This window comes from Denticeps clupeoides, chromosome 18 (genome assembly GCF_900700375.1).
Source record: "Denticeps clupeoides chromosome 18, fDenClu1.1, whole genome shotgun sequence".
In the NCBI taxonomy this organism is placed as follows: Eukaryota; Metazoa; Chordata; class Actinopteri; order Clupeiformes; family Denticipitidae; genus Denticeps; species Denticeps clupeoides.
The window spans coordinates 7,245,353-7,268,593 of NC_041724.1; the positions used below are offsets into that span (position 1 = coordinate 7,245,353).

Sequence of the window (23,241 nt, forward strand, 5' to 3'; positions counted from 1 at the left end):
AATGAAGCCCAATGATACAGCAATGTCATTCTCCTTTCTCTGAAAGACTGCTGCTGCGTGTGACCCATCCCTCATCTGTCAGGCGGTCATGCTTCCTTTGTGTTTCATGTGCTCTTACACGTTGAGCAACAATTGTGTCTCCCAGCAGGCTCCTTACACAATAGAAGGCACCTCACTCAGCACCTCACCCTCCGCAAGCTCCGTATAACAGTTCCCGTCCAGTTTATACACTACTGGTAATGTCCATTTATATGCTCTGTGGTGTTTGTGGTGATGCTTGTGGCGATTTCCTGAGAGCTGTTACAAGCAATATGGAACTGTGCAGTTGTATAGCGATTTCTTAAAATTAGATACATTTTTAATTCCACAACATTTTCAGTAGAGTTTAATAAAAAAATACTATACAACATTGTTTCTATTAATAGTGATATTTATTATTACATCATATTTTTGGTTGTGCTAAATTTGTCTCTGAACTGCCCTCTACTGGATGGAATTTTCATTGTTCATGAAAACTGCAGTGACGTTATAAATATAATTACTAAGGGAATGGAATTTAACTTTTACATGGGTCAGTTCTTTAAATGTGCAATTAAACAAGAAACAACTTTAATGCAACACTAAGTAATAAAAAAAAAACACACACACACACAACCATGTTTTTTTTTTTAAACAAGTACACCAGTGTATTTATTTACGCAAGCAATTTGATCCTACAGTTCAGAAAAGCCACTGTCAAGCGGTTGGCACATGTATGTACAAAACAGACTGCTACTAAGCATTCTTGGTGAAAGTACAAAAGACTACTATGTGGAAGGAGCGGAAAGCATTGTCAGGGTCATTACTGAAAAAAAAAGGAAAAGCAACAGTATTACAGTAGTCAGATCAGGACATGGTTCAGAGCTCACCACGAAACTAAACATACACAAATCAAACACTACAGTCTAACAGCAGGAGGAGACTTTTAGCGTAATGCAGTCAGCATAGGAGTTGAATTACTGCACATATGACAAAATAAAAAGGGTTTGACCCGAGCAAGACAGTCAACCTGGAAATAAAATATATATATATATATATATATATATATATATATATATATATATATATATATATATATATATATATATATAGATATATATATATATATAATATATATATATATATATATATATATATATATATATATATATATATATATATATATATATATATATATATATATATATATATAAAGAAACAAACTGTTTAAAGTGAAATGAAAATTATTATTAATTTTTTTATTATTATAATTTTTGTTTCCAGTAAAACAATTACCATTGAATGCATGACCATGCCACAAATAACACCTAGATTCACAGTCGTTACCTAACAGTGTGGTGACTCAACCTGGGGCTGAATACCACTGCACTTATACCTAGAAAGAGCTCACAAATGGTCAAATAAGTGCACAAAACTAGCTCTTTGAAACACTGACAAAACATGACTTGCCAGGCAGTAAGAGAATGATGAGACACCTCACGCCTCTGTAGTCCAATAGACAACCAGTGAGTTTTACTGTCATCAAGAAAATTATCTCACCCAGTTTTTAGATTTCAGCCATATATGATCTTTTCTGATCTCTTTTTATTTTCTCCCCCAGCAATACGCGACATACCGCATCGCAATATAATTTCCATTTTGGACTCACTGGAGCATCTCCCACTTTTAACCACACGTGGAATGTGTTTTTTTTTTTTTTCTTTTCTTTTTGTTCTCGTAAGAATCGTTACATGAAACCGAAGTGCTTCCATACATGTATACATTTACACATGACTATTTACAATAGCAGAAACCTGCAAAGTTCTGTCTACTTACCTGTATCTTTTAAACTGTAAGAAAATAAAAGGTGGGGCTCTTAAATGGCTGGGGTGCGAATGGCCCCCACAGATTCAAAATGCGGTGCGACCTCTCTAACAGTGCCAAGGCATTGTCACTAGTGTCCACCTTGTAACCGTGGTTGTGATGCCACCCCATACTGATGTTAAAGTCAACTGCCTGCGGTAACTGGCTTGGCACAACAAGCAAAGAATAGCCTTTTCTTTTGTTTTTTTTTTCTTTTCTTCTTTTTTTTTATAGAATTTTGGCTAGACTCTTGAAAAGTAACTGTAAAAAAACATATTATGGTACATTTGTAACTACTTTGACAAAAAAATAATACAGAATTTGCAAGCAATCTGCTGGTACGGATCTCAGAAGAGTTTCCTCTCATCGCCGCTGATTAAAAAAAAGAAACTTTTGGTCTTCTGAAGTGGCAGCCCACTCATGTGTGATGTTCTTTAAGATTAATTTTTTTTTCTTTTAAAGACGCAGTCACACATGAGAAATGTGCTTTAAACTCTTTATAGCCCAGAACTTACCCCCCCCAAAAAATAGAAATGCCTGAATGAATTTGACATTTAGAACAAGAATGGAAAAGAAAAGAAAATGCTTTTTTTTTTTAAATCATGATAAACGAAAAAAAGAAAATATTATTAATTTTAAATCAGCACGGAAAAAATAGTAACTCTAACCATGCATGGTACTACTAATAATAAAAATGTATGAGAGGTAATGGGTTGGTAATGGGGCTGTATAGTGACACCAGTGAGATCATCTCAGCGCAGACACCTCCGCTGTAACAGGAAGTGAGAACGCTGGACGTCCTCCCCCTCCTCCCTGGAACTCTGTGTCTTATGTGTAGGCATTGAGCCGCTCCTTGGAGCGTGTGGAGTGGATGTCGTGCAGCTCCTGCTCCTCCTTAGACTTGATGTCCTCGTATTTCTGCAGCTTACAGGCATCCTTCACGTAGGCCCAGTTCGCCGAGAGGACCATAAGGTAGTGAATCTGCACAAACACAGCACAGCGTGTGTACAGAATGTTAAAACAACGGAAATGCACCATGCTCTTCACTGTCCCACCACCAGGTGGCAGGCTCGATAAGACTAGAGCTACTGTCCTTGTTTCCATGGCAGCCAAATCCTAATCCAAACATTCTACCGCTGAAAAGACAAGAATCACTGACCACGTGTTTAAAATATGTTAACACATTTTTTAATAGAATACTGTTTATATTAGACATTTTTACATACGAAATAGAATTAGTATGTAGCTGTCTTCACAAAATGTATTGCATTCATTATGCATATACAATCTGACCACTTTAAACCGCAAAGTTTAAGACATAGAAAGCCCAGAATTATTTGACGAATGGGACACCGCTTGAGCCAAATGGAGATCTAATGTGTGTGTTTCATGCACGTTTTCATCCAAACGTGACGTGCGGCGCTACACTCTATCAGCGTGGACTAATGATGGCATTCTCTTTCTAGAAAATGGCTCCTCACAAATTACTGAGCGATGTTTGCAACAAGCTCCAGGCCCTTTTCTTCCCCCAGTTTCCATGGCAACCATATGACATGCCCAGCGTCTCTCTGAGAGGGAAAAAAAACTCTGTCTCTCCAGTGCGCCACAATGCCTCCTCCCCAGACACACCATTAACACTCACTGACTCAACGCACAAAGCAAAAAAAAAAAGGAAAAGAAAACGCCGATTGTTTCTATTCCTATACAAAGACACACTTAAGACATGTGACAGAGAATATGCACTCCTCAAACTGACTCATTTACCGCCCAGGAGGGAAGCGGTGACTGTACTCGCTCATACGTGTGTTCATTCTTGACGACATGATTCTGAAATCATGTTGGGGCTTTTTATAAAACATAGATGACTAAGCTGACCGCCAAAGGTGCCAGTGTGGTGAAAAAAATGAGCGATGATGGAAATAAAAAAATTAGTACAAGATAATTAATGCATGCAAATGTCTACATAAAAAAAGGGGGTCCCACCATCGCAATGACTGCAGCTCCAGCTCCGGCCAGCGCGCATACGAACAGATGGAAAGTCATGTCCAGCTGTATTAAACACAGAAGAGAGACTTGTAGAAAGTAAAGTAGGAGGGGGAAAAAGTTCTGCTTATGATTTTTAGTGGTTTGTCTAAGATATATCTATCATATCTACCATGCACGTTTTATGTTTATGTCATTACTATGCTAGATATTCAGGGTATTAAGACATCAGGTGATATGTGCTTTTTTTTGGAAATGAGAACAAGCACTAGGTTCATCTAAATGTCTAGGTTCATCTAAGATGTCTAAGTGTTTAATACCAGCTCACCTCATTTGATTCACACATCTTGAAGAACTTCTCAGATCCTGCGCACAGTGTCCTCTCCTCACCAATAGGCACGATACCTGAAACCATGACGCAGCGCCAGTTAAGCCACATCAGCACTGAACAACACGTTGCTCGTGGCTGAGCTCCTTCTGGGATTTTCCTCCTTACCAAACTGGCGCGGGTCCAGGCATAAACTGGCTCCCTCCAGGAGAGTGGCATTTTGGCAGATGGTCCAGATGTTGAAGTACATGAAGACGGGCAGGGAGGTGAAGGCCGTCACACCCAGCCAGGCCAACATGAATATATAGGTCAGCATGATGAACTGCGAAACGTCAAAAGCGGAGAGAGGAGTAAACCGACTGAGCCAAACCCACCCCATCAAATACGAGTAGTTTTCCTGCAGTTACCCAGGCACTGACGCAGCGGCCACAGGTGGTGATCTTGAAGTCTCCATACAGGTCCCTAATGGCCCCGCTGGTGAAGAAACCCTCCACCATCAGCAGAATGCCATACACGAAGAACGCAGAGGCGATGCCATAGATGACGTACTTGATGATATCAATCCTGGATGAGTGAAACAATAATTTTTTCAAAAAAACTAAATACACTGAACGCTAAAAAAGCATGCAGTATCAAATGCTTGAACATCTGTGATCCATTTATAAATGCCTCTAAGGAGCATCAAATTTGAATGCAGCTTTTGTGTTTGACTCCTCACAGAAGCCAAAAGTACTGAATGACCGGTTCACTCACATGTTGAAGACGTCCAGGCCGTCCCCGGGGCCCCTCACCACCTCAAAGTAGTTCTGCAGGATGGTGACAGTGCCCGAGAGAGCTTCGTGACCACAGCCACAGAACAGCGCCACCCCGGCGTACAGCAGGATGGTGGCAATGAGAGACGGGTATGGGATGCCACGCAAGCATTTCAGACAGCACTCCATACATCCTGTTGAGAGAAAGAGAGAAAGAATCTGTATTTTTTTTTACAGAAGATTCCACTGGACCATCATCACGTGAGCATAATTAACATCCACAGAAATTCTTCTGAGCATTTGTAGAACATTAATCTTCCTTATTCTGTGTGCTGTCACATCCAGTGGTACATATCTTGGTTCAAAATATTGAGAATGAAATGCAAAGTAGTTTGTAATGTGAGTTCCGCCTGGACACCAAACGCTCTCTGTCCACATCTTGGCACAATCCGTTTCCCCCGCCGCCCGTTGCCCGACTGGAATTACAAACGTCCGATCAGAGGGCCGAAAAGCACCATGTGGCCCCATCCAATGCCAGCCAAGCATCACCCACCCAGGGCCAGCAGCAGGGTCATTCCTCCGCGTGTCACTTCCTCCGCTGATTTTGAGAAATAACACCGGCACATCTTTTTAAAAGCTCCCTGGTGACTCATGCGCTTTTTTTTTTTTTGAGAATGCAGGCGATGAACAAATCAAGGGGCCAAGGCTCACTCCGCTGCACCTGCGTCTTTCTTCAGGACCGAGGACAATTCCTTCTCTCTGCTGCACTACGCACACGCTGCAAGCTGTAGATTGTGATCTCATTTAAACGTTTATTGATTTTGTGCGATCAACTGGGTCTCATAAACTGTAAATTACGGCCCATGTATCTAATAAGCGCGACTGTGAAACAGATGCGGTTTCAGAACAGCAATGGCACATAAAATCCACAGAACCCAGAGTGATACAATTACTACACTTAACTGTGTATTCAAATGAAATATGAGAATTGAAAAAGTATATATGCTTCCCCACGCTATCAGCAGTGGAGCACCAAAGACATTACAGACATTACAGACCAGGCACCACATGGTTCATAGGATTCTCTCCCACTGGAATATTATTGTTTGTCTCAAATGATTGTCAATCTTTTTTTTTTTTTCTTTGTATCATTTGTAGTCTTTGTAAATCCAGTTAATGGGTGCTTTAATGGGTGCGGTTTGGGTGCTGTTTGCTGTCTCCGGCAAGCCTTGTGACACTTTAAGAACCACTGAAGTAACTGACTGGTCCGTGCAACACTACCCAGCAACACTACCTATGTAGTTTTGACCAAAAGTTCAAAAACAAAGCATACTGAAAACTGGCTATTGTTACGTCCCTAGTCCTAGGGCTGTAGTGGTTTGTGTTCTCTGCTGTGTACTTGACAGGCTGGGTGATTGGAGACTCTGCCCATGGCAGCAGGTGACGTCCACAAGATGCATTTAAGGACTCCTCCTTGATAAAGATAGCGGCCTAGTGCTCGTGGAGGAGTGGAGATTATTGTGATGTTGTGGAGAGGTTTGGAGTGGTTTGGAGTTCTGTTCTGTGCGGTATTATTTTGTTGCCTATACGTTGTGTGTTGTTTGTGTAGCGTTCCTCCTGTTAGCTGTTGTTTAGTACTGGTCTTGTTTGTTGGTTTGCTTCACTTGCCTGCATTGCAATTAAACACACTATTATTGCACTTTGGTTGTGTTTGCGTGTGTTCCAGCCACCTATTCCCATTTCTCTACCCTTAGAGGGGGACGTGACAAGTGGGGGCTCGTCTGGGATTTCGTTCGGAAGTACTTCGTTATGTGTGCTCTAGCTTGGACTCGCCTCTCGGACTGCTGCCTATCCAGAGGGCTTGCCACTGGGAGATGTGGGCAAGACTTCCCCCTGCTCCTCTGAGTTCACCGCATCTGGCGCCCTGTGTGACTGTTCCTCAGGAACAGGGTTTTGATGTCGGTCGACGTATTCGGATGCTTCTGCCTTTCAACGGAAGGGAGGTGGAAAAATATTTTTGCCAAAACACGTTGCGTTCACAATTAATTGGCCGGCAGAAACGGAAGAAAACGAAAGAGCAACAACAAGAGTTCATTTTGTTTTATAATTTCATCACCACCTACTTAAATAACCACATTTTGACCACTTTAGCTCAAGCTGCTGTTTGTACCGATGAATATGTGCTCACGCATAAGAATGTGTTTGCTTCAGGTCACAGTGACCCAGCAACCACTGATAACACCAAGAAAAAGCTCCACCCACGACCCACAGTCGTCACTGAATGAAGCACTGTTGCGGTTCTTTACAACGCTTGGACCGCCAAAGGGGAACACATTTCATGTCCTGTTAATTTAAACAGGTATTGGATCAGTTGGGGATTAAGCCTGTGGTGTCAGGCACGGATCACCCTGAGTCACAAGATGCTCTGGAGAGGTTTCACCAGATGTTAAAATCCAAAATGTTCCAAAGGTACGGTCAGGATCCAGCAAAGGGTTAGGATGAGGGTCTCCACCCTTTTACTGTTTGCAGCTTGAGAAATTACTAAGGAATCCTTAGGATTTAGTGTTCGGGACACACTGTTTGCAGGCCTTTGAGGGTGCTGCATGAGCAGTGGGATTCAGGACATTCAATCTGTGAGTTCATTTCACCAGCACTTGCACCAAGTATGCAGTGTGGCTAAAGATGCTCTCAGACTTGATGCCAAGACGCCAACGGACTTGATCAACCGCGACGCTCGATTTACGCGCAATGAGTGGGCGTGTCCCCACCGGTCAACCAACCCTGCCACTCTTGTTATTAGCACTACAACATTTTGAAGTGTGTATGCGTTTTTTTCCCTTTTAGGTACTTGACAGGCTTGGTGATTGGAGACTGCGCCCATGCTTTTTTTCTTTGTTGGTTTGTTTCACTTGCCTGGATTGTAATTAAACACACTATTATTCTCTACCCCTAGACCGGGACGTGACACTATGCACTGAAATCGTAGTCTTGTTACCTGCTATGAATAGGGAAGAAACATATTCAATTTGAGGGATGATCCAGAGAGATTAATATTTACTCTTTAGTATAGTCCTGAGCTGACTGAATTTCACGGTAATAAAGTCTCATTTTAAGGAGTGTGTTAATGTCAACGTGACATAATTTTGTTTCTCATATTCATCTGGTGGCAAAAAAAATCTTGAACTGAGTGAAAGGAGGTTAATGTATAATTCATCACATGACCATTGCACCCCTGGCTGGGGTCATGCATTATTAAATCAAGTGGTTAAATTACGTGTGATGACAGAGTCTTTAACCATGTTTTAAGGAGCAAATAACATATTTTAAATTCTTCACCGCTGACCTTTGGGTCACCGCTGTGAAGCAGAACTAAATTTCGTTTCACCTCCTGGGTGAGCTATGTTACTTCAGTTGATGCAAAGCAGGTGTGTCTCTTAATATTCCATTTATTCCACTTATTCTTTCTAATCGTATCCTAACCCAAATCTTCAAGCATCAGACACTCCCCCCCACCCTTAACACATAAATACCCCTCCAGTCAGACTGACAGCTCCCAAACCCTCTCCCATCTGTCAGTCTGACGGCCACGGGGAACTCTCCTCCCCTCCCCCAGCTTCCCCCTCCCAAATCCCCACCACCCAGCAGTCCCCCGTTCCACAGGGGCACGCCCACCGTGGCCTAGAGAGCAGGGCAAAGACAAAGGGTCCCCCCCACTTGCTGTATTTAAAGCTCCGAGCTCCTGTAAGGTTCACCAGCGAGCCGGGGGTGGGCGGGGGAGGGGCATGCAGGGACAGATGGAAAAAGGGAAGAGTGAAGGAGGAGGGGAAGGCTGAGCTGCACGGCTGAGGCCAGATGGAGAGAGTATGAGAGGGAAAGACTGCAAAAGAGAGTGAGGAGGGAAGCGGCAGTATAGTGCAAAGGATGCCGAGAGATGGTCAAAACAGACAAATACCAGTACATGGCACCAGTAGATGGCACCAAATAAGATCCATTTTTATCAGGTGTTTAATTAGATTTGAAAGTTGGTTATATGGGGTGCAGGGGATATAAATGAAGCAGCTGTCTGAAAAGCTCTGCATGAATAATGAAACTAATTCTCTGCGGCAGAGCTGGAATGGGAACAGCGACATTTTGGAAGGTGTGAGGTGAGCGTCGGCCGCGGTCAGCGTCCCTCCCCATCGACGAGCAGGTTTGCAGCTCCGCACGCCTCCCGACTCCTCTGCGCATGTTTAATCAACCAGCATGGTTGCCATGCCAACCGTGGCACACGTTCTGAGAATAGACGGGGCACTTTCAGAGCTGTGACCCACTTACAGCGCTGTATGTCAACAAATTCAGCAGGAAAAACTGGTGAATGCGCCGCATTACAGAGATTACGCTCTGGGCTAAACCAAAGCGCGGGCCAGCGCTGAAAGCTCCGGAAAACACAGGCCTCTACGTCTCCACGCAGGGCAAAGGATTTCCTCTCAACGACTCGAGGGCGCAGTCCAAACGACACCCCGGCCACACATTCTGATGATATTCTATTGCTCGTTCTCTGTCGGTGTGCCAGTGAGGTCAAAAACAATGAAGTGCTAATATGCACTCGAGGCTCAATAATAAAAGTGACCTGTAACTGAGGAACAATGATGGAAAGGAACTAACGGATCTTTCTGGGATGTAGATTAGAACAGGAGAACAACAGAGTCTTTCAACCATGTCAGACTGTAAGAAGAAAAGAAAAATGGGAGTGTCAGTGTAAGCAGTATGCCCTGGATGGAGACAGATGTATTAAAACACATCTGTAAAGGAGTTTTTCTTACATTCATGGCCAAATACAGTGCTTAGAATTGAGTTTTAAATACTTTTTGAAAACTGAAAAATTAAAGTCAGTCTGAGAAAGTCATGCTGTGCTCATAATAATTTGGCTATATATTTGCCACATCACTGTGGTCACTTGAACTGCCATTGGCCTGTTCAGCTACCACTGCAGACTGTTTCACTCTGTTTTAGTTCTGATTATGGCACCCGTTCTGGCAGCTTTATATGAATGAGAGTGTGTGTATATGTGCGTGTGTGTGTGTGTGTGTGTGTGTGTGTGTGTGTGTGTGTGTGTGTGTGTGTGTGTCTTTATGCTTCTCGGGCTCCCTCAAATGTCCCTGCATTTTGCAAAAAGGTGCATTGTGCAGATTCAATGCACTTTAAAATGTACTAAAATGGTCTTGAATGTTTTTTTTACTCTCACAACACTATTATACAGTTGAAGATTTTATTATCAATATTAATTTTGGAGATAAAAATAAACAAAGTCCAGTCTATGTTAAAGTGACTGTTGTTAATTTCCACATTTGTGTCATTATGCCAAATCCACAATGAAAGTCTCACTGTCACAGTAGGAGCTCCAAGTTCTAAAGACAAAAAGGAAGACAGACTGGCTTAGTGGGATAATGAAAAGGGAGCATATTGATGCTGGCGTCATCTTACGATCATCTGTTGTGATATTGATTGATAAATGGCACACATGACCTCTTCCAATTATGTTGTTCTAAAACGTCATTACGTATGCTGACATTCGAAGGCTAATTAAGAGCCAGTCAGATTAAATGGAGTATTAGTGTCGTTCTGATAGATCAGATAGCTGCGCAGACCTAGTGCATCCAAACATATAGAAATGATAGAACAATCCAAAAGTAATTACATAAAGCTGATTTTTTGCTCCTGTATAGCATCCATAGCATTTTGGTATTGGCCCAAGCTATTGAATGTTTTTAAGATATTGCTTCATCCATTGCCTCACTATAAATAATGAAGTGCTTGCACATTTTACAATCAATCTTCTTAATGCATGGCACTGGTGGGGATTTGTTTTTGAATATCCTAAAAAAAAAAAAATTTTTACTAATTACCCAATTAAACACCTTTCTGAAATCAGGCCACGCACAAGCCCAGCTGCTGTATTATAATATCCCATTATGAATGACACTTCAAGACACCAGAATGCTAATGATTATTTCACTCGCTTTGCCATCGAGACCCATAACCAACACATCAAACATAATTTCATAAACTCTGATACGTGTCATGTGGCTGAAGCCAGTGTCCAAACAGCCCACAAGTCCCAAGAGCCTCTTTATCCACACACACACAGGGAGGGAGAGATGAAGGTTTTTGACTTCTGACACTGTGGAAATTACTGGCGGAAATGTTTTCGCGCTGCATAGAGCAAGCCCTTTGTTTTAGAGTGGTAAGTGTCCATTACGAAAGAGTCCCGTGACCGTATTTAAACCATACATAGGCCTACAGCAATATGAATAGAAAATAGAAAAAATCACAAATATATGTGTCCCTGTCACAGTTGAATACTGGATTCATGCAGTATTAAGCCCCGCCCTAATATTTCTGTGCACATCAACAGTTGACCATTGTAAGCTAACTAAACTACATAATAAAAAAAATCTATTTTCAAGAGTCAATAATCAACACAGATCAAACGTAGGCTTAAAGATGTACTGCCAGGGCTTCTGGACCTTTCAAAAACAGTTGTCAGTCACTCCACCCCTTCACCCTCTAGGAATCAGAACCACAACCAGCTCCCACTTACTATTCAGTAACTACATGCTAGTAAGGCAGTAATTACATGGAATTGATGGCTCCTGTGAGTCATATTATGCAGGCCCCCTTTGATATAGCTTCCAATCCAATGAAAATGTCTCAAAATGTCAAATCGCGACCTAGAAAATGACATCTGACCCACTGACTTCAAATCAGCTTACTGATCTACACACTCAGACCACATGCAGAGGGATATGCAGTGAGACACTGCTTGTTTCTTTCCACAAAATATTGATGCAATTTCTGTTGAAAATGAACACAGATTCATGCAACGTTAAATATTTAGACATAAAATATTGATTTGGTCTAACAGAGTTGACTCTCGGAGACTTGAGCAGCGCTATTTCTGCTGCGAATGCACACAAGTGTAGTGTATTGTGGACTTTTCTGCTGTTTGCTTGCCAGTCTGAGGGGAGTCAGGTGGTTTTGCTCTGAAACTGAGCGCCGGCGGGTTTGAAGAGCCTCTTTCTTCGCGCTAGCCCTGAGCCGTGATGTAACCGGGACTGTCTCACACGCAGCATGCGACCATACCAACGACGGATTAAATGCAGGCGGCACTGTTTATCCATAGTGAAAACAGCATATTACATGAGCATATGCAAAGCAATAAAGATTATGGGCACGGGCAATATATATATATATATATATATATATATATTTTTTTTTTTTTGTGAATCAACCAATGTGAGCATTCCAGCAGTGAGCCGTCACACACTCGAAGATCAGAGCCATTGTGCCGCTGCCTAGTGCTCTGTGCATGACATTTTCCTCAACACATTTCATAAAGCCATAGGCACGCAATCTGGCATATGTGCGTCTGACACAGAAGCCTCCCGAAAAAATCTATGCTGCCTATTTCCTCGGAAGCACAAAAACATAAAAAAAAAAAAAAAAAAAAAAAAAAAAAAAAAAAAACGGCATTTATAGGAATAAGTTTGATAAGGGAATGTTGTGAAAGCAGAGCAGTGGAGAGCTGACACGTACACTGCCATGGTAACCACTCTGGCGCATGCCTGTCAAGGACTGCCTTTAAATGAAAGGGAAAGGGGGAAGAGAGAGAGAGAGAGAGAAAAAAAAACAGAACATACATGAAGCAAGGGACGGGGGGGGGCGGCTGAAAAGGGAGGGACGTCTGATGAAGCCAAGCATCGCCTCACTTATCTTTCATTCGCCCTGCATTTTTTATGCATCAAAAATCTCCACACACACACACACACACACACACATGTATATATTTCAAGTCTTTTACATTCTGTGCTTATTGCCCTCTAGTGAAGACAGAAAAAAAAGCCTCTACATATGGAGTGCTTATAAATAGAAATCCCCTTCTTCACACAAAAGCAGTCGCCCACATCACAATCACTCCCCTGAACAACAAGACGCAAACCCCCCTTCCACACCATTTAATAAAAAAAAGGGAGAATGCTCCATTTTGGAAACAATGGGTGCGTTGGGCGTACAATTCGGGCATCCCGCTCTCCCATACACTTTACAGAAAGCAGACAAAGACAACCGCTCCGCTCACAACACCATCTCCTCACCCAGCACACACCCCTCTGTTTGTGTGCGGTGTGTGCCTGTGCATCGACCATCCCCGTGCAAAATTAATAAATAAATAAGCGAACAAATGCCTTGTACACGATCTCAATCTCATTCATAATCTCACATTTCATTTTCAAATAAGCATTTTCTGAAGATGCATCTGGAAAAAAACGGAAGATGCTTGTGTGGAGCACAGAAAGGGAGGGAAAACATGTCTACGTGTATATATGTGATTTAAATATACATGTATATATTTTTTTTTGAACATGACCTATTTTCTCACAACTGTAATCCACTTGATCTCAGACAAAAGAAAAGGGATTATGCACAGACGTACATAAGACAAAGGCAGGACATTTTTAAAAACGGGGAGAAAACCAAACACACACACACAGATATCTTTACCTTTCTGGGTCTGTCCCTCATCCATGTCTTCCTCCATGATGTTTTGCTGGTATGGGGCTACTCTACAGAAAAACCCAGTGTCGTCTCGCTGAATCGGACTCCAAAAGGTTTCTTATCTGTGTTCCCCCCCTGCCTAGCACTGACAATAGAGTCTGGGGCTGCTCCTCTGAGCACAGCTCTCTCTCTCCCTCTCTCCCTCTCTCGCTCTCTCACTCCTCCTCCTCCTCCCTACTCGGCTACTAACCCTATTCCGCGCGGAGATCACCCGTCAACACAGATTTGGTCCAGCTGACTTCTCTTCAGCATGAGTGGGATTGGGGTGTCGTCTTGGCGATGCCCACCGCGAATCAATGTGTGTGTGTGTGTGTGTGTGTATGTGTGTGTTTGGCGACAAATCCAGCACAGGTGCTGAAACGCACACAGGCGCGTAACTGTGCTTCAAGCACAGGCGCCGTAAAGGGGGATGCTTCTTTTTTTTTTCATAAAGAACACACATACACACAGACACACAGACACACACACTTCTCCTCCTAGGCACAATAAGCTTAGATATCTGTTGTCATTCTTATTACAGTGACAGTATTTTATGAGGTACTTCTGCCTGAGGGTGCATGGCGAATGAAATATGAATGCATATGATGAATAGAACATGCAGAAGTGTGTGTGTGTGTGTCTGCTTTTTCCTTGTATAATGTGTCCATACATAAGATATAAGGGAAACGCTGAAACCCGGGTAGTTCTTATTATTAGGTAGCGCTGAGCAGGACAATGTACACTGGGACCAAATGGTAACAAATGGGATGCGTAATGGTCCGAGCACTGGCTTTAAAAACTGTTTACCTCTACTTACTTTTGAAATACTTGCAATGCCTCAATATTTAGTTCAGTACAGAATTATTATTATTTTTTAAATAATTTTTTTAGGATGGGTGAGTGGAATCCATGCATGAGACCTTGACTTTTTGTGGTGCTCTGGTGGATTGATGGATTTGGTGGTCATTCAGTAAATTCTGGAAGTCCACAGACCTTATTACCACTCAATGTTGGTGATCTCAGACCTGACAAATTGAAACAAATTGAAACAAATTGTGAATAGCTTGTAAATATATATATTTTCTTGACCATTGACATTGGTAGATGACTGTGGAGACCTGGCCTCCACAGTCACCGGACCTGAACCCAATCAAGATGGTTTGGTGTGAGCTGGACCGCAGAGTGAAGACAAAGGGGCCAACAAGTGCTAAACACCTCTGGGAACTCCTTGAAGACTGTTGGAAAAGCATTTCAGGTGACGACCTCTTGAAGCTCTTTCTTCACCTCTTTTTGTTAAGTACATAACTCCACATGTGTTCATTCATAGTTTTGATTCCTTTCAGTCAGAATCTACCAACGTAAATGGTCATGAAAATAAAGAAAACACATTGAATGAGAAGGTGTGTCCAAAAGTTTGGCCTGTACTGTATATGAAAAGAATGTTTTGTTCTCAGATCCTTAAGGCTGGTTGTTTGCAGTAAAGTTTGCTATGTAGATTATTTGGAGGTCAGCCAGTTGAAATGTAGACCAATTGTTGGTCAGCCAGTGGAAAGTGTATACTCTGCTTTTAACCATCACCCTTGGTGAGCGGTTTGCAGCCATGCAGACACTCAGGGAGTAGTGTGTGGGAAAGGGTGCTTTGGGATTTGAACCAGCAACCTTCTGATTACGGGTCCACTTCTTTACCCGCTAGGCCTCCACTGCCCCACCACTGGACCTAGTAGAACAATTTATTCCATAATGAAAAGAATAAACTCACTGTTTCACTCAGGCTCATTCCATTACACAGGCGGTTGTACATCTGAAACCAGTCAATGAGATAATCTGATCAACATTGTCAGTCCCTCAATGCCTGTAGGTCTGGAATAAGCCTCCCTCTATGAAGCTAATGGTTACAAGATCTGAAAACCAAGTCATTTGATGACCATATAGCCATATAGCATTGCGATTGTGACAGATGCAATCATCGGTAATGTGTTAATCTGTGAATAAAAGTAAAAGTGAAGTGATTGTCACATGTAATACACAGCAGCACAGCACACGGTGCACACAGTGAAATTTGTCCTCTGCATTTAACCCATCACCCTGAGTGAGAAGTGGGCAGCCATGACCAGCGCCCGGGGAGCAGTGTGTGGGGACGGTGCTTTGCTCAGTGGCACCTCAGTGGTACCTTGGCGGATCGGGATTCGAACCGGCAACCTTCTGATTACGGGGCCGCTTCCTTAACCGCTAGGCCACCACTGCCCCACTGAATAGCATGTCTCAAAATGTATATGGTTCTAAATTGACTCCTTTGTTTGCCCTCCTTGGCTTCTAGGGTGTTAAAAGTTCTCCTATTGGCTGAGAAATCGATCCTGTGTGGTGCCTTAATGAGAACCATAATGGTGCAGAATGTGTGATGTGGTACTCTGAGGAGCACTTATATGAATCTAGAGGGATAGGGTGGTCATTATAAAGTGTCCTATCAACTGTTCTTACAAAATTAGGCTCCGGGTGGATGCAGTATACTGTACAGTACACTGAATGGGATACAGTGCCATTTAGGCTTCTCTCATGCCCGGATGTATCTATCCACTTCCATATGTCACTCCACGTTAACATACAGAGCTGTGTGGTATTCATTCATTTGTAGAATCAGGAGGCGGTCTACAGTAATTCGATTTTTTTTCCGGGTGAATCCCCACAATGTTTTTTTTTGCTAAAGCATAAACCACAGGCAGCGCTATATTTTTGCTAATTTAAAATGGGCCGTTTGTTGGCCAATTAAACTAAAATATGCAAACACCAGGTCATTAGCAGTATTTGAAATCTCCCATATTATAATGAAGGTCACGAGGACTGATAGTTCTATACTAGTTGCAATGGTTTAACTGGATAATGATCTTGTGTCAGAAAAGCTCTGTGTCACCAAAACCTTGGTTTTAATTTAAGAATCCACCAATTTAACCCAAAAATTCAAATATAACATGAATCGTAGCTCTACAGATCTCATTAGCTGCCTGACTTAGGCGTCAAATTAGTCAAATTAGATTTTAGTCGGCCTGCTATAAATGGCTTTGACGACTTTTAAAATGATCATGGCGGATTTAGCCAAGGACGCTGCGTACAAGGTCCACATGCCCCACCTCTGATGAGACACACTCAGTGTTTTCTGTGAGGATACACCCCCCTCGGGTCAGCACCATGGGCGCAGACAAAAAAAACCTCACAGCAGATGGCTGGGCAGCCTCTACAATGGCATCGACGTGCCGATAGCAGTGGGCATCGGAAAATATTACACGGGGTACAGCGGACACCGAAAGTGTGTGTTAGTGGGGGTTTTTTTTAGGGGGGGGGGGGGGGGTAAAAGCTTTGTTTTACAATATAAAACATACCAAAATAGAACATGTACCAAAAGCAGCCAAATTAAGCAAAAATGATATTTCTTTACAGGAACAGCAGCGGCCTGGTTGAGTAGGTGAGCACGCAGCGTGAAGCACATCCACCGTGTGACTACATGTGCCAAGCTCATCCTGGGCAGTTACAGCATTTTTAGTAGGTTCTGGATTGGACTGTGCCTTTAAAACGTACAGGTTCTAGATGCCTAGATGAAGTCTGAATGCTTTACGTCCTTAATTAAGCAGAGAGATTATTTAAAAAAAAAAAAGGTTCGAATCATACTGTGTTTCAGCTCAGGGTTAAATTACTGTTAAATGAGAAAAACCTTGATTCCTGCTGCTCAAAAGCTACGCACAGAACAAAGCAGCGCACAGAAAGGCTCGCAGTATGTTTCTCACAGGAGGCCTGTGGTATGGGCTCCCGTGGTTGCCATGGCAACGGGCTGCCGATGCTACCTAGCGGAGACTGGAAATAAAAAGCTAATCATCTCATGCCACACCCATCTCTTCCCCGTTTCCAAAGCCAAACGGGAGGCACAGCGCTCCTTCCATTCCTCAATTGCTCTGATATCTGAGGATTTACGAAACCTCCTTTAATTCTGTTGTTTTATTCAAATCCACATAACATATAAAATATATTTTACTGGATTTGTAATACAACGTGGCACACAACAGGACCAGCAAAAATGGCCACAGGTCTAATCCAATAAACCCACTTTAGAAAAATAGTAGCTATAAAACAGTAGGTTGTGGGATACACCACAGATTTACGGTCTCTGCTTAATAAAGGCTGAAGGGGGTTCTGTTCTGAGAATCTCCAGAGGTTCTAAATGTCCTCACTTCGTCCCTGATCATTTCTCATAGGGTAAAATGTCATCACCTCTCCTGGGTTGTGCAGTCCTCACGGTTTATCACTCTGACATGGTTTGCTTTGGAGGCGGCGTAACAGATGGAGTTACAGTAGAATGGTGTGGGTCCATCATGACTGAGGCTGGTGAGTCCCTGCACCGTGTTGAGAGGACGAAATCAACAAACTATGGGCGAGGTCAATTTTTTAAGACCTGCTGGTAGTCTCCCTTTGCATGATGTAGTAATCGATAGATGGTAACAAGGCACACAGTAGTGTGAATTTATGACAAATTATCTAAAAATATTAAATTAGACATATGAATATTAATATGAAAATACATTTCAAATAGTATTCATATAAAAATTAAGCAAAGGAAACAGTAGAAGTCGTAATAACTTCTTAGATCAAAGCTGAATTAAGTTATGGCTTGGTTTTTTGTCTCTGAGAGGCCTGAGACCCTTACGTCATTTTATGCAAATTCAGATCCATAAACATAACAAGATGTACGTTACATCCTTTTGAATTAATTATGGGAGAAACAAAGAGCACAATGTGCTCTTACTGCCCCCCTTTAGTGGCATGCACTAAATACAAGAACTAAATAATTGCAGCCACATGATCATTAACATAATCGGGGGCTCACGTTTAGTAAATAAAAGACCACCATTAATGACTCTGCAGCCCTCTGCCAGAACACTGTAATAAAAAGCCTCGTAAAAGTCTCTATTATCCTTTCTCTACTCTGCAAGACGTAGTTCTGGGGTTCAACCTAAATATCTTCAAAATAAAATTCCCCTCCCCCACCAGAATACAATGCATGCAAGTCTATGGATACTGTGACACTGGGTTCTACCACAGCATCTATAAAAATATTTCTAGGGCAAATAATACACAGACAATATGTTTGTTTATAAATGATTAATTTAAATTAGGGTTATAGTGGCAATGTTAATAATGTGCTTTTTTTTTCTTGTAAAACGCACTGCTCGGACTGCTTGCAACCAAGACACAGTTTAATAGGTTCACTTGCAGCTAAAATATTACGATCCGATTTGCTGAAGGGAGAATGATAGGTGGGAAGTTCGAGACTGAAAAGGTGCAAAAATGAAACAGATGGCATTTCAGTCACCGCCCTTCCTGACACAGAAGATCGAAGTTCTGACACCTGCTGGTTAAAAGGAGGATCTGCAATTTTGTTTGTTCTGACATGTTTGTTTGAATACATTGAAACAAAAAAAAACATTGAAAGAAAAAAATAACATAAGAACAGATTAATGTAATTACTTATATATAGTGAACAGAAATATGACAAGTGTCCACTGTAAATCATATTTTAATCAAGTAAATCCCCCAAATAACAAACTGACGATTAGCACACAGGCCTTCATCCGGTCCTTAATATAATACCACTGTCCTGCGGTCTGGCTGACAAGCATCATTCTCTTCTGCTGATTCTGGGCAAAGCAAAATGAAGGAAATACAACCACAGAAAACTAATAAGACAGCCATTCTAATATCACTGTCAACATCAACACAATACGACACTTGGCCATGTGCCTGTTATTAAAAAACACATTAACATTTAAATATAACTGTTTATCGCAAACTCAAAATCTGACCAGAATAATGATTGAAATGATTTATAATATAATCATACTTAATAATAACAATAACATATTATATTATTATATTATATATTACTATTATTAATATTAATATATAAGTGCTTACTAGTAGGCATGAGTGGATCTGTGTGTGGATTCTGCTCTGTCAGGAAGGAGGAGGGCAGATGTCTGATGGCCAGTTCTCCAATGGTGGGCTTCACGTTAAAACGCTCTGTTGAACACAACCAACCAGATACAATTTTTTAAAGACATACAGCGCATGATTTTACTTTTTTTTTAATCAGTGTGTGTTCCACACTGCAGTGGTAAACTGTACCACTGCAAAATGGCCATATGAAAATTTGTGTGCATGGACATTGCTCACTGGGATCCTGGACGCGCTCCTCACGCCGGTGCTGCAGGTGGCGCTGGATGATGCCCAGCACTTTCTGCTGGTTGGCCTCTATGTTGGGCTCCGCCAACACCTCGGTCAGACGCAGGTTGTTCTTGATGGCAACTGAGGCCGTGGAGCGTGCCACCATGGGCAGCCGTTGCTGGTAATCGCGGTCGGTAAAGTCCACATCCTGCGTAAAAGTGCTTTTGATCCTGTGGGTGTAATGCCACAAATGCCATATGAAGGCTAATGTTATATGTGTTGGAAAAGACTGTGGTATTAAGAAGGACCTAAGAAGAAGCTTATGGATCCATATCATAATTCCACTATGTCTGCCCGTGCGTCCCCGAACTCGGCTGCTGACAGCTAGGCTACTTAATTGGTTAATTGCTATGTCATGGTTCATGTCAGAAAATTAGGATGCGACCCACCTCCTGTGAGTTAAGGTGGTGTATATCTCCTCCACTAGTAACTCGGCAGCTCCTGGCTTGCAGTGCATGGTTCCATCGATCGCTTCCTTCAGCAAATGAACGTTGTGCCTCAAAAGGAACTGTAAGGTTGCATTACCAAGACCAGTCTTTCCCCCCCGTTGACATGATCTAGACTGTCGACGTCATACTGACAGAACGTCGTAGAAATTTGAAAGCTCCTCACCGTCTTTATTTGAACCCAGTTGCTCTGCTTGGTTGCCAGTGAGGTCCCATTGCCATAAGAGTGCATGCTGAAACATTCTGGATAGTACCAGGAAAATATCTCCGCCACAAGGTAACCATTGGAGAAATCTCTAAAAATATAAATACATATTTTACAGGTGTATGACCAGTGTCAAAGTACTTGTTTGATTAATACTTTAGCTCCCCCTTGTGGTACTGGCCAGGAGTCTCTGAGGTCATTGTTGAAATTACCAGCTGCTAATATGCAGTGTAATTATTCCTGTCAGTTTCCTCAGTGTTGAACAATTAATGCAGTAATGACAGATATTGACAGTCAATAATAAATAATATTGCCTCCCGTATTAACTTTTGTTTTAATCGCAGCCATAATTGCAGCACTTGGAGAGCAAATATATTTTGAGGTGGTACTCAGTCAAAAATTTGATAAGCACTGTTCTAGTGAATTATACCTGAAAGTATTTAGAATTTTGCTGGCTAATGTAAATATGAACTTATGTATATGTACAATACAGACCAAAAGTTTGAACACATCTTCTCATTCAATGTGTTTTCTTTATTTTCATGACCATTTACGTTGGTAGATTCTCACTGAAGGCATCAGAACTATGAATGAACACATGTGGAGTTATGTACTGAAAACATGTTTTATATTCTAGTTTCTTCAAAATAGCCACCCTTTGCTCTGATTACTGCTTTGAACACTTGGCATTCTCTCGATGAGCTTCAAGAGGTCGTCACCTGAAATGCTTTTCCAACAGTCTTGAAGGAGTTCCCAGAGGTGTTTAGCACTTGTTGGCCCCTTTGCCTTCACTCTGCGGTCCAGCTCACCCCAAACATCTCAATTGGGTTCAGGTCCGGTGACTGTGGAGGCCAGGTCTCCACTTTTTGTTAAGTACATAACTCCACATGTGTTCATTCATAGTTTTGATGCCTTCAGTGAGAATCTACCAACGTAAATGGTCATGAAAATAAAGGAAACACATTGAATGAGAAGGTGTGTCCAAACTTTTGGCCTGTACTGTATATGTAATATAAATATGAACTTATGTTTTGTGCTTATTGTATATTATTATTAAAAACTGCCTCAGCTAGTTAGTGAGATAGCTATCTGTTCCCCTGCACTAGCTTCATAGCTAACAATCTATTTAACAATTTATTTGTGTGGTCGTGCAACTCACCGGCGGACGTTCTTTGGAAAAAAAGACAAATCAAGGCTTTGTAGCCATTTCAAAACCTCTCGAGCCAGTCCTGTCTGTTTGGGAGGTGGAGAATAAGACTTTTTTTTTTCCATGTTGTCATTAAGCGTTACGCCTCCATGCTGGTCTCCTGCTAGCGTTTCCGTCTCCATGGCAGCCGCTGCGGGGTTTCTGCTGCCCCCTACTGCCCGGCTGCGGCGTTGCTCCTGCACTTGACTGATAAAGAAAATATATCTGCACCCGTTTGCCTTTTGGCATGGAGTCATGGACGGAACAAATGAAATACATTTGTAAAATTGTTTTTAAAAACAGAAACAATTATTAAAACTATGACATATGTATCAACATTCGAAATCTTAATCTACGTCTGTTGCTGTGTACGGTTGCTCTCTGTGCAACATAGAGCACAGCAATTATCTAAATTGCAGGAAGTTCTTCACATCTTCAGGAAGTTCCAAGAAGGTGGGGGCTGGGACAGATGAGGCCGTCTCTGATTCGCTGGTGGCACAAGTGAGTGAACGATCCCGACCACATAGTGCAGCAAAGGCAAATGAAAGATTGAACTTTTCAATTATACATGAGCAATGAGGACAGAATAAGAACAAAACAAAATGAGAAAATAAACTCATAATTAATACACAAACATAAACTGAGATTCAATATTTAAGATTTTTATTTGTCACATGCACGGTAATACCAGTGCAACATGCAGTGTATATGAAGTTTATTATGAAATAAATACAATAGGGAACAAGGCTAGTGAAGGTAATACACAAGCTAAAAATACAAGGAAATATAGCATAAGCCACAGACATCACTGGTAGTGGCTGTGGATACTGCACTGACACAGTATGAAGCAGAATGTGGATGTTAAGTAAAAATCTAATAAAATGCAGAGTTGCATTTGCATTTGCATTGATTGTGCAGTGACCAGACAAAAGACATTGAACATTCAGGTGGTCGGGTGTAAGGTGTGGTAACGTGTCCAGGTTCAGCATCCTCTCTCAGACCAGGCCATGATGAGTCTTGTTGCCTTATTTTGGATGTTGTTTGGTTAGTCATTTTGGTCATTAATAAATGACCCGTATGACTTAATAATAACTAAAGCTTGGTGAATCATGAGCGAACCTTTGTAGACTAAGCTGAATCCTTTGCTCCGGCTCCCCCCGGCCACCTGTACTGCAGGGCTCTGGCATTCCTGTCTGCCTGAACCCCACCAGCAGCTTTACAATCTTGGTGCGGTCCCTCTCGTCCACGTTGTGCACGGGGTGCTGAAAGACGATCTTTTCAGCAAGTTCGTTCCTGGAAAGCGCTGACTTAATCGAGACTCATTATCATGCCAGAGCACTGATCTCGTGCTGCACTGAGATGGACGTTTTTGGACAAAAGCCCTACAAATTCGTCTGAAATCAATGTGCATGGGGTTTTTGGGGTAGGGGTTGGCCTAGCTGGTAAGGAAACAAACCTGTAATTGCAATGTTGCTGGTTCAAATCCCGAAACGCAAAGGTGCCACTGAGCAAGGTAGCATCCCCACACACTGCTCCCCGGGCGCATGTCATGGCGGCCCACTGCTCACCAAGGGTGATGGGTAAAAAGCAGAAGACACATTTTGCTGTGTCACCGTGTGCTG

General features: G+C 42.1%; 2 protein-coding genes across 2 annotated transcripts; both read right to left on the minus strand.

The window, feature by feature from the left end:
• Positions 1–1,693: 1,693 nt before the first annotated feature.
• Positions 1,694–13,813, minus strand: gpm6aa (glycoprotein M6Aa). Its single transcript, XM_028960638.1, has 7 exons — positions 13,483–13,813; positions 4,946–5,138; positions 4,600–4,756; positions 4,361–4,514; positions 4,193–4,269; positions 3,865–3,930; positions 1,694–2,862 (listed from the first exon to the last, which is right to left on the minus strand). Exons 1-7 carry the CDS (start codon positions 13,517–13,519, stop codon positions 2,710–2,712), a joined length of 837 nt encoding a protein of 278 aa, XP_028816471.1. The 5' UTR covers positions 13,520–13,813; the 3' UTR covers positions 1,694–2,709.
• A 5,279-nt stretch (positions 13,814–19,092) lies between these two features.
• On the minus strand, positions 19,093–21,735 carry spata4 (spermatogenesis associated 4). Its single transcript, XM_028960664.1, has 6 exons — positions 21,593–21,735; positions 20,395–20,524; positions 20,172–20,290; positions 19,732–19,952; positions 19,474–19,578; positions 19,093–19,196 (listed from the first exon to the last, which is right to left on the minus strand). Exons 1-6 carry the CDS (start codon positions 21,703–21,705, stop codon positions 19,138–19,140), a joined length of 747 nt encoding a protein of 248 aa, XP_028816497.1. The 5' UTR covers positions 21,706–21,735; the 3' UTR covers positions 19,093–19,137.
• Between the last annotated feature and the right edge of the window lie 1,506 nt (positions 21,736–23,241).

What these genes read in the sequence shown, in the direction of transcription:
- gpm6aa (XM_028960638.1), bottom strand. Translation starts at nt 13,519, where the DNA reads ATGGAGGAAGACATGGATGAGGGACAGACCCAGAAAG. An exon ending in CCTGGACCCGCGCCAGTTTG is followed by an intron (nt 4,270 to 4,360) that starts GTAAGGAGGAAA and finishes TCATGGTTTCAG; the next exon opens with GTATCGTGCCTATTGGTGAG. An exon ending in AGATGTGTGAATCAAATGAG is followed by an intron (nt 3,931 to 4,192) that starts GTGAGCTGGTAT and finishes TGTTTAATACAG; the next exon opens with CTGGACATGACTTTCCATCT.
- spata4 (XM_028960664.1), bottom strand. Translation starts at nt 21,705, where the DNA reads ATGGAAAAAAAAAAGTCTTATTCTCCACCTCCCAAACAGACAGGACTG. An exon ending in TTTCCAAAGAACGTCCGCCG is followed by an intron (nt 20,525 to 21,592) that starts GTGAGTTGCACG and finishes TTATATTTTTAG; the next exon opens with AGATTTCTCCAATGGTTACC. An exon ending in AGATCCACTCATGCCTACTA is followed by an intron (nt 19,197 to 19,473) that starts GTAAGCACTTAT and finishes TGCTTTGCCCAG; the next exon opens with AATCAGCAGAAGAGAATGAT.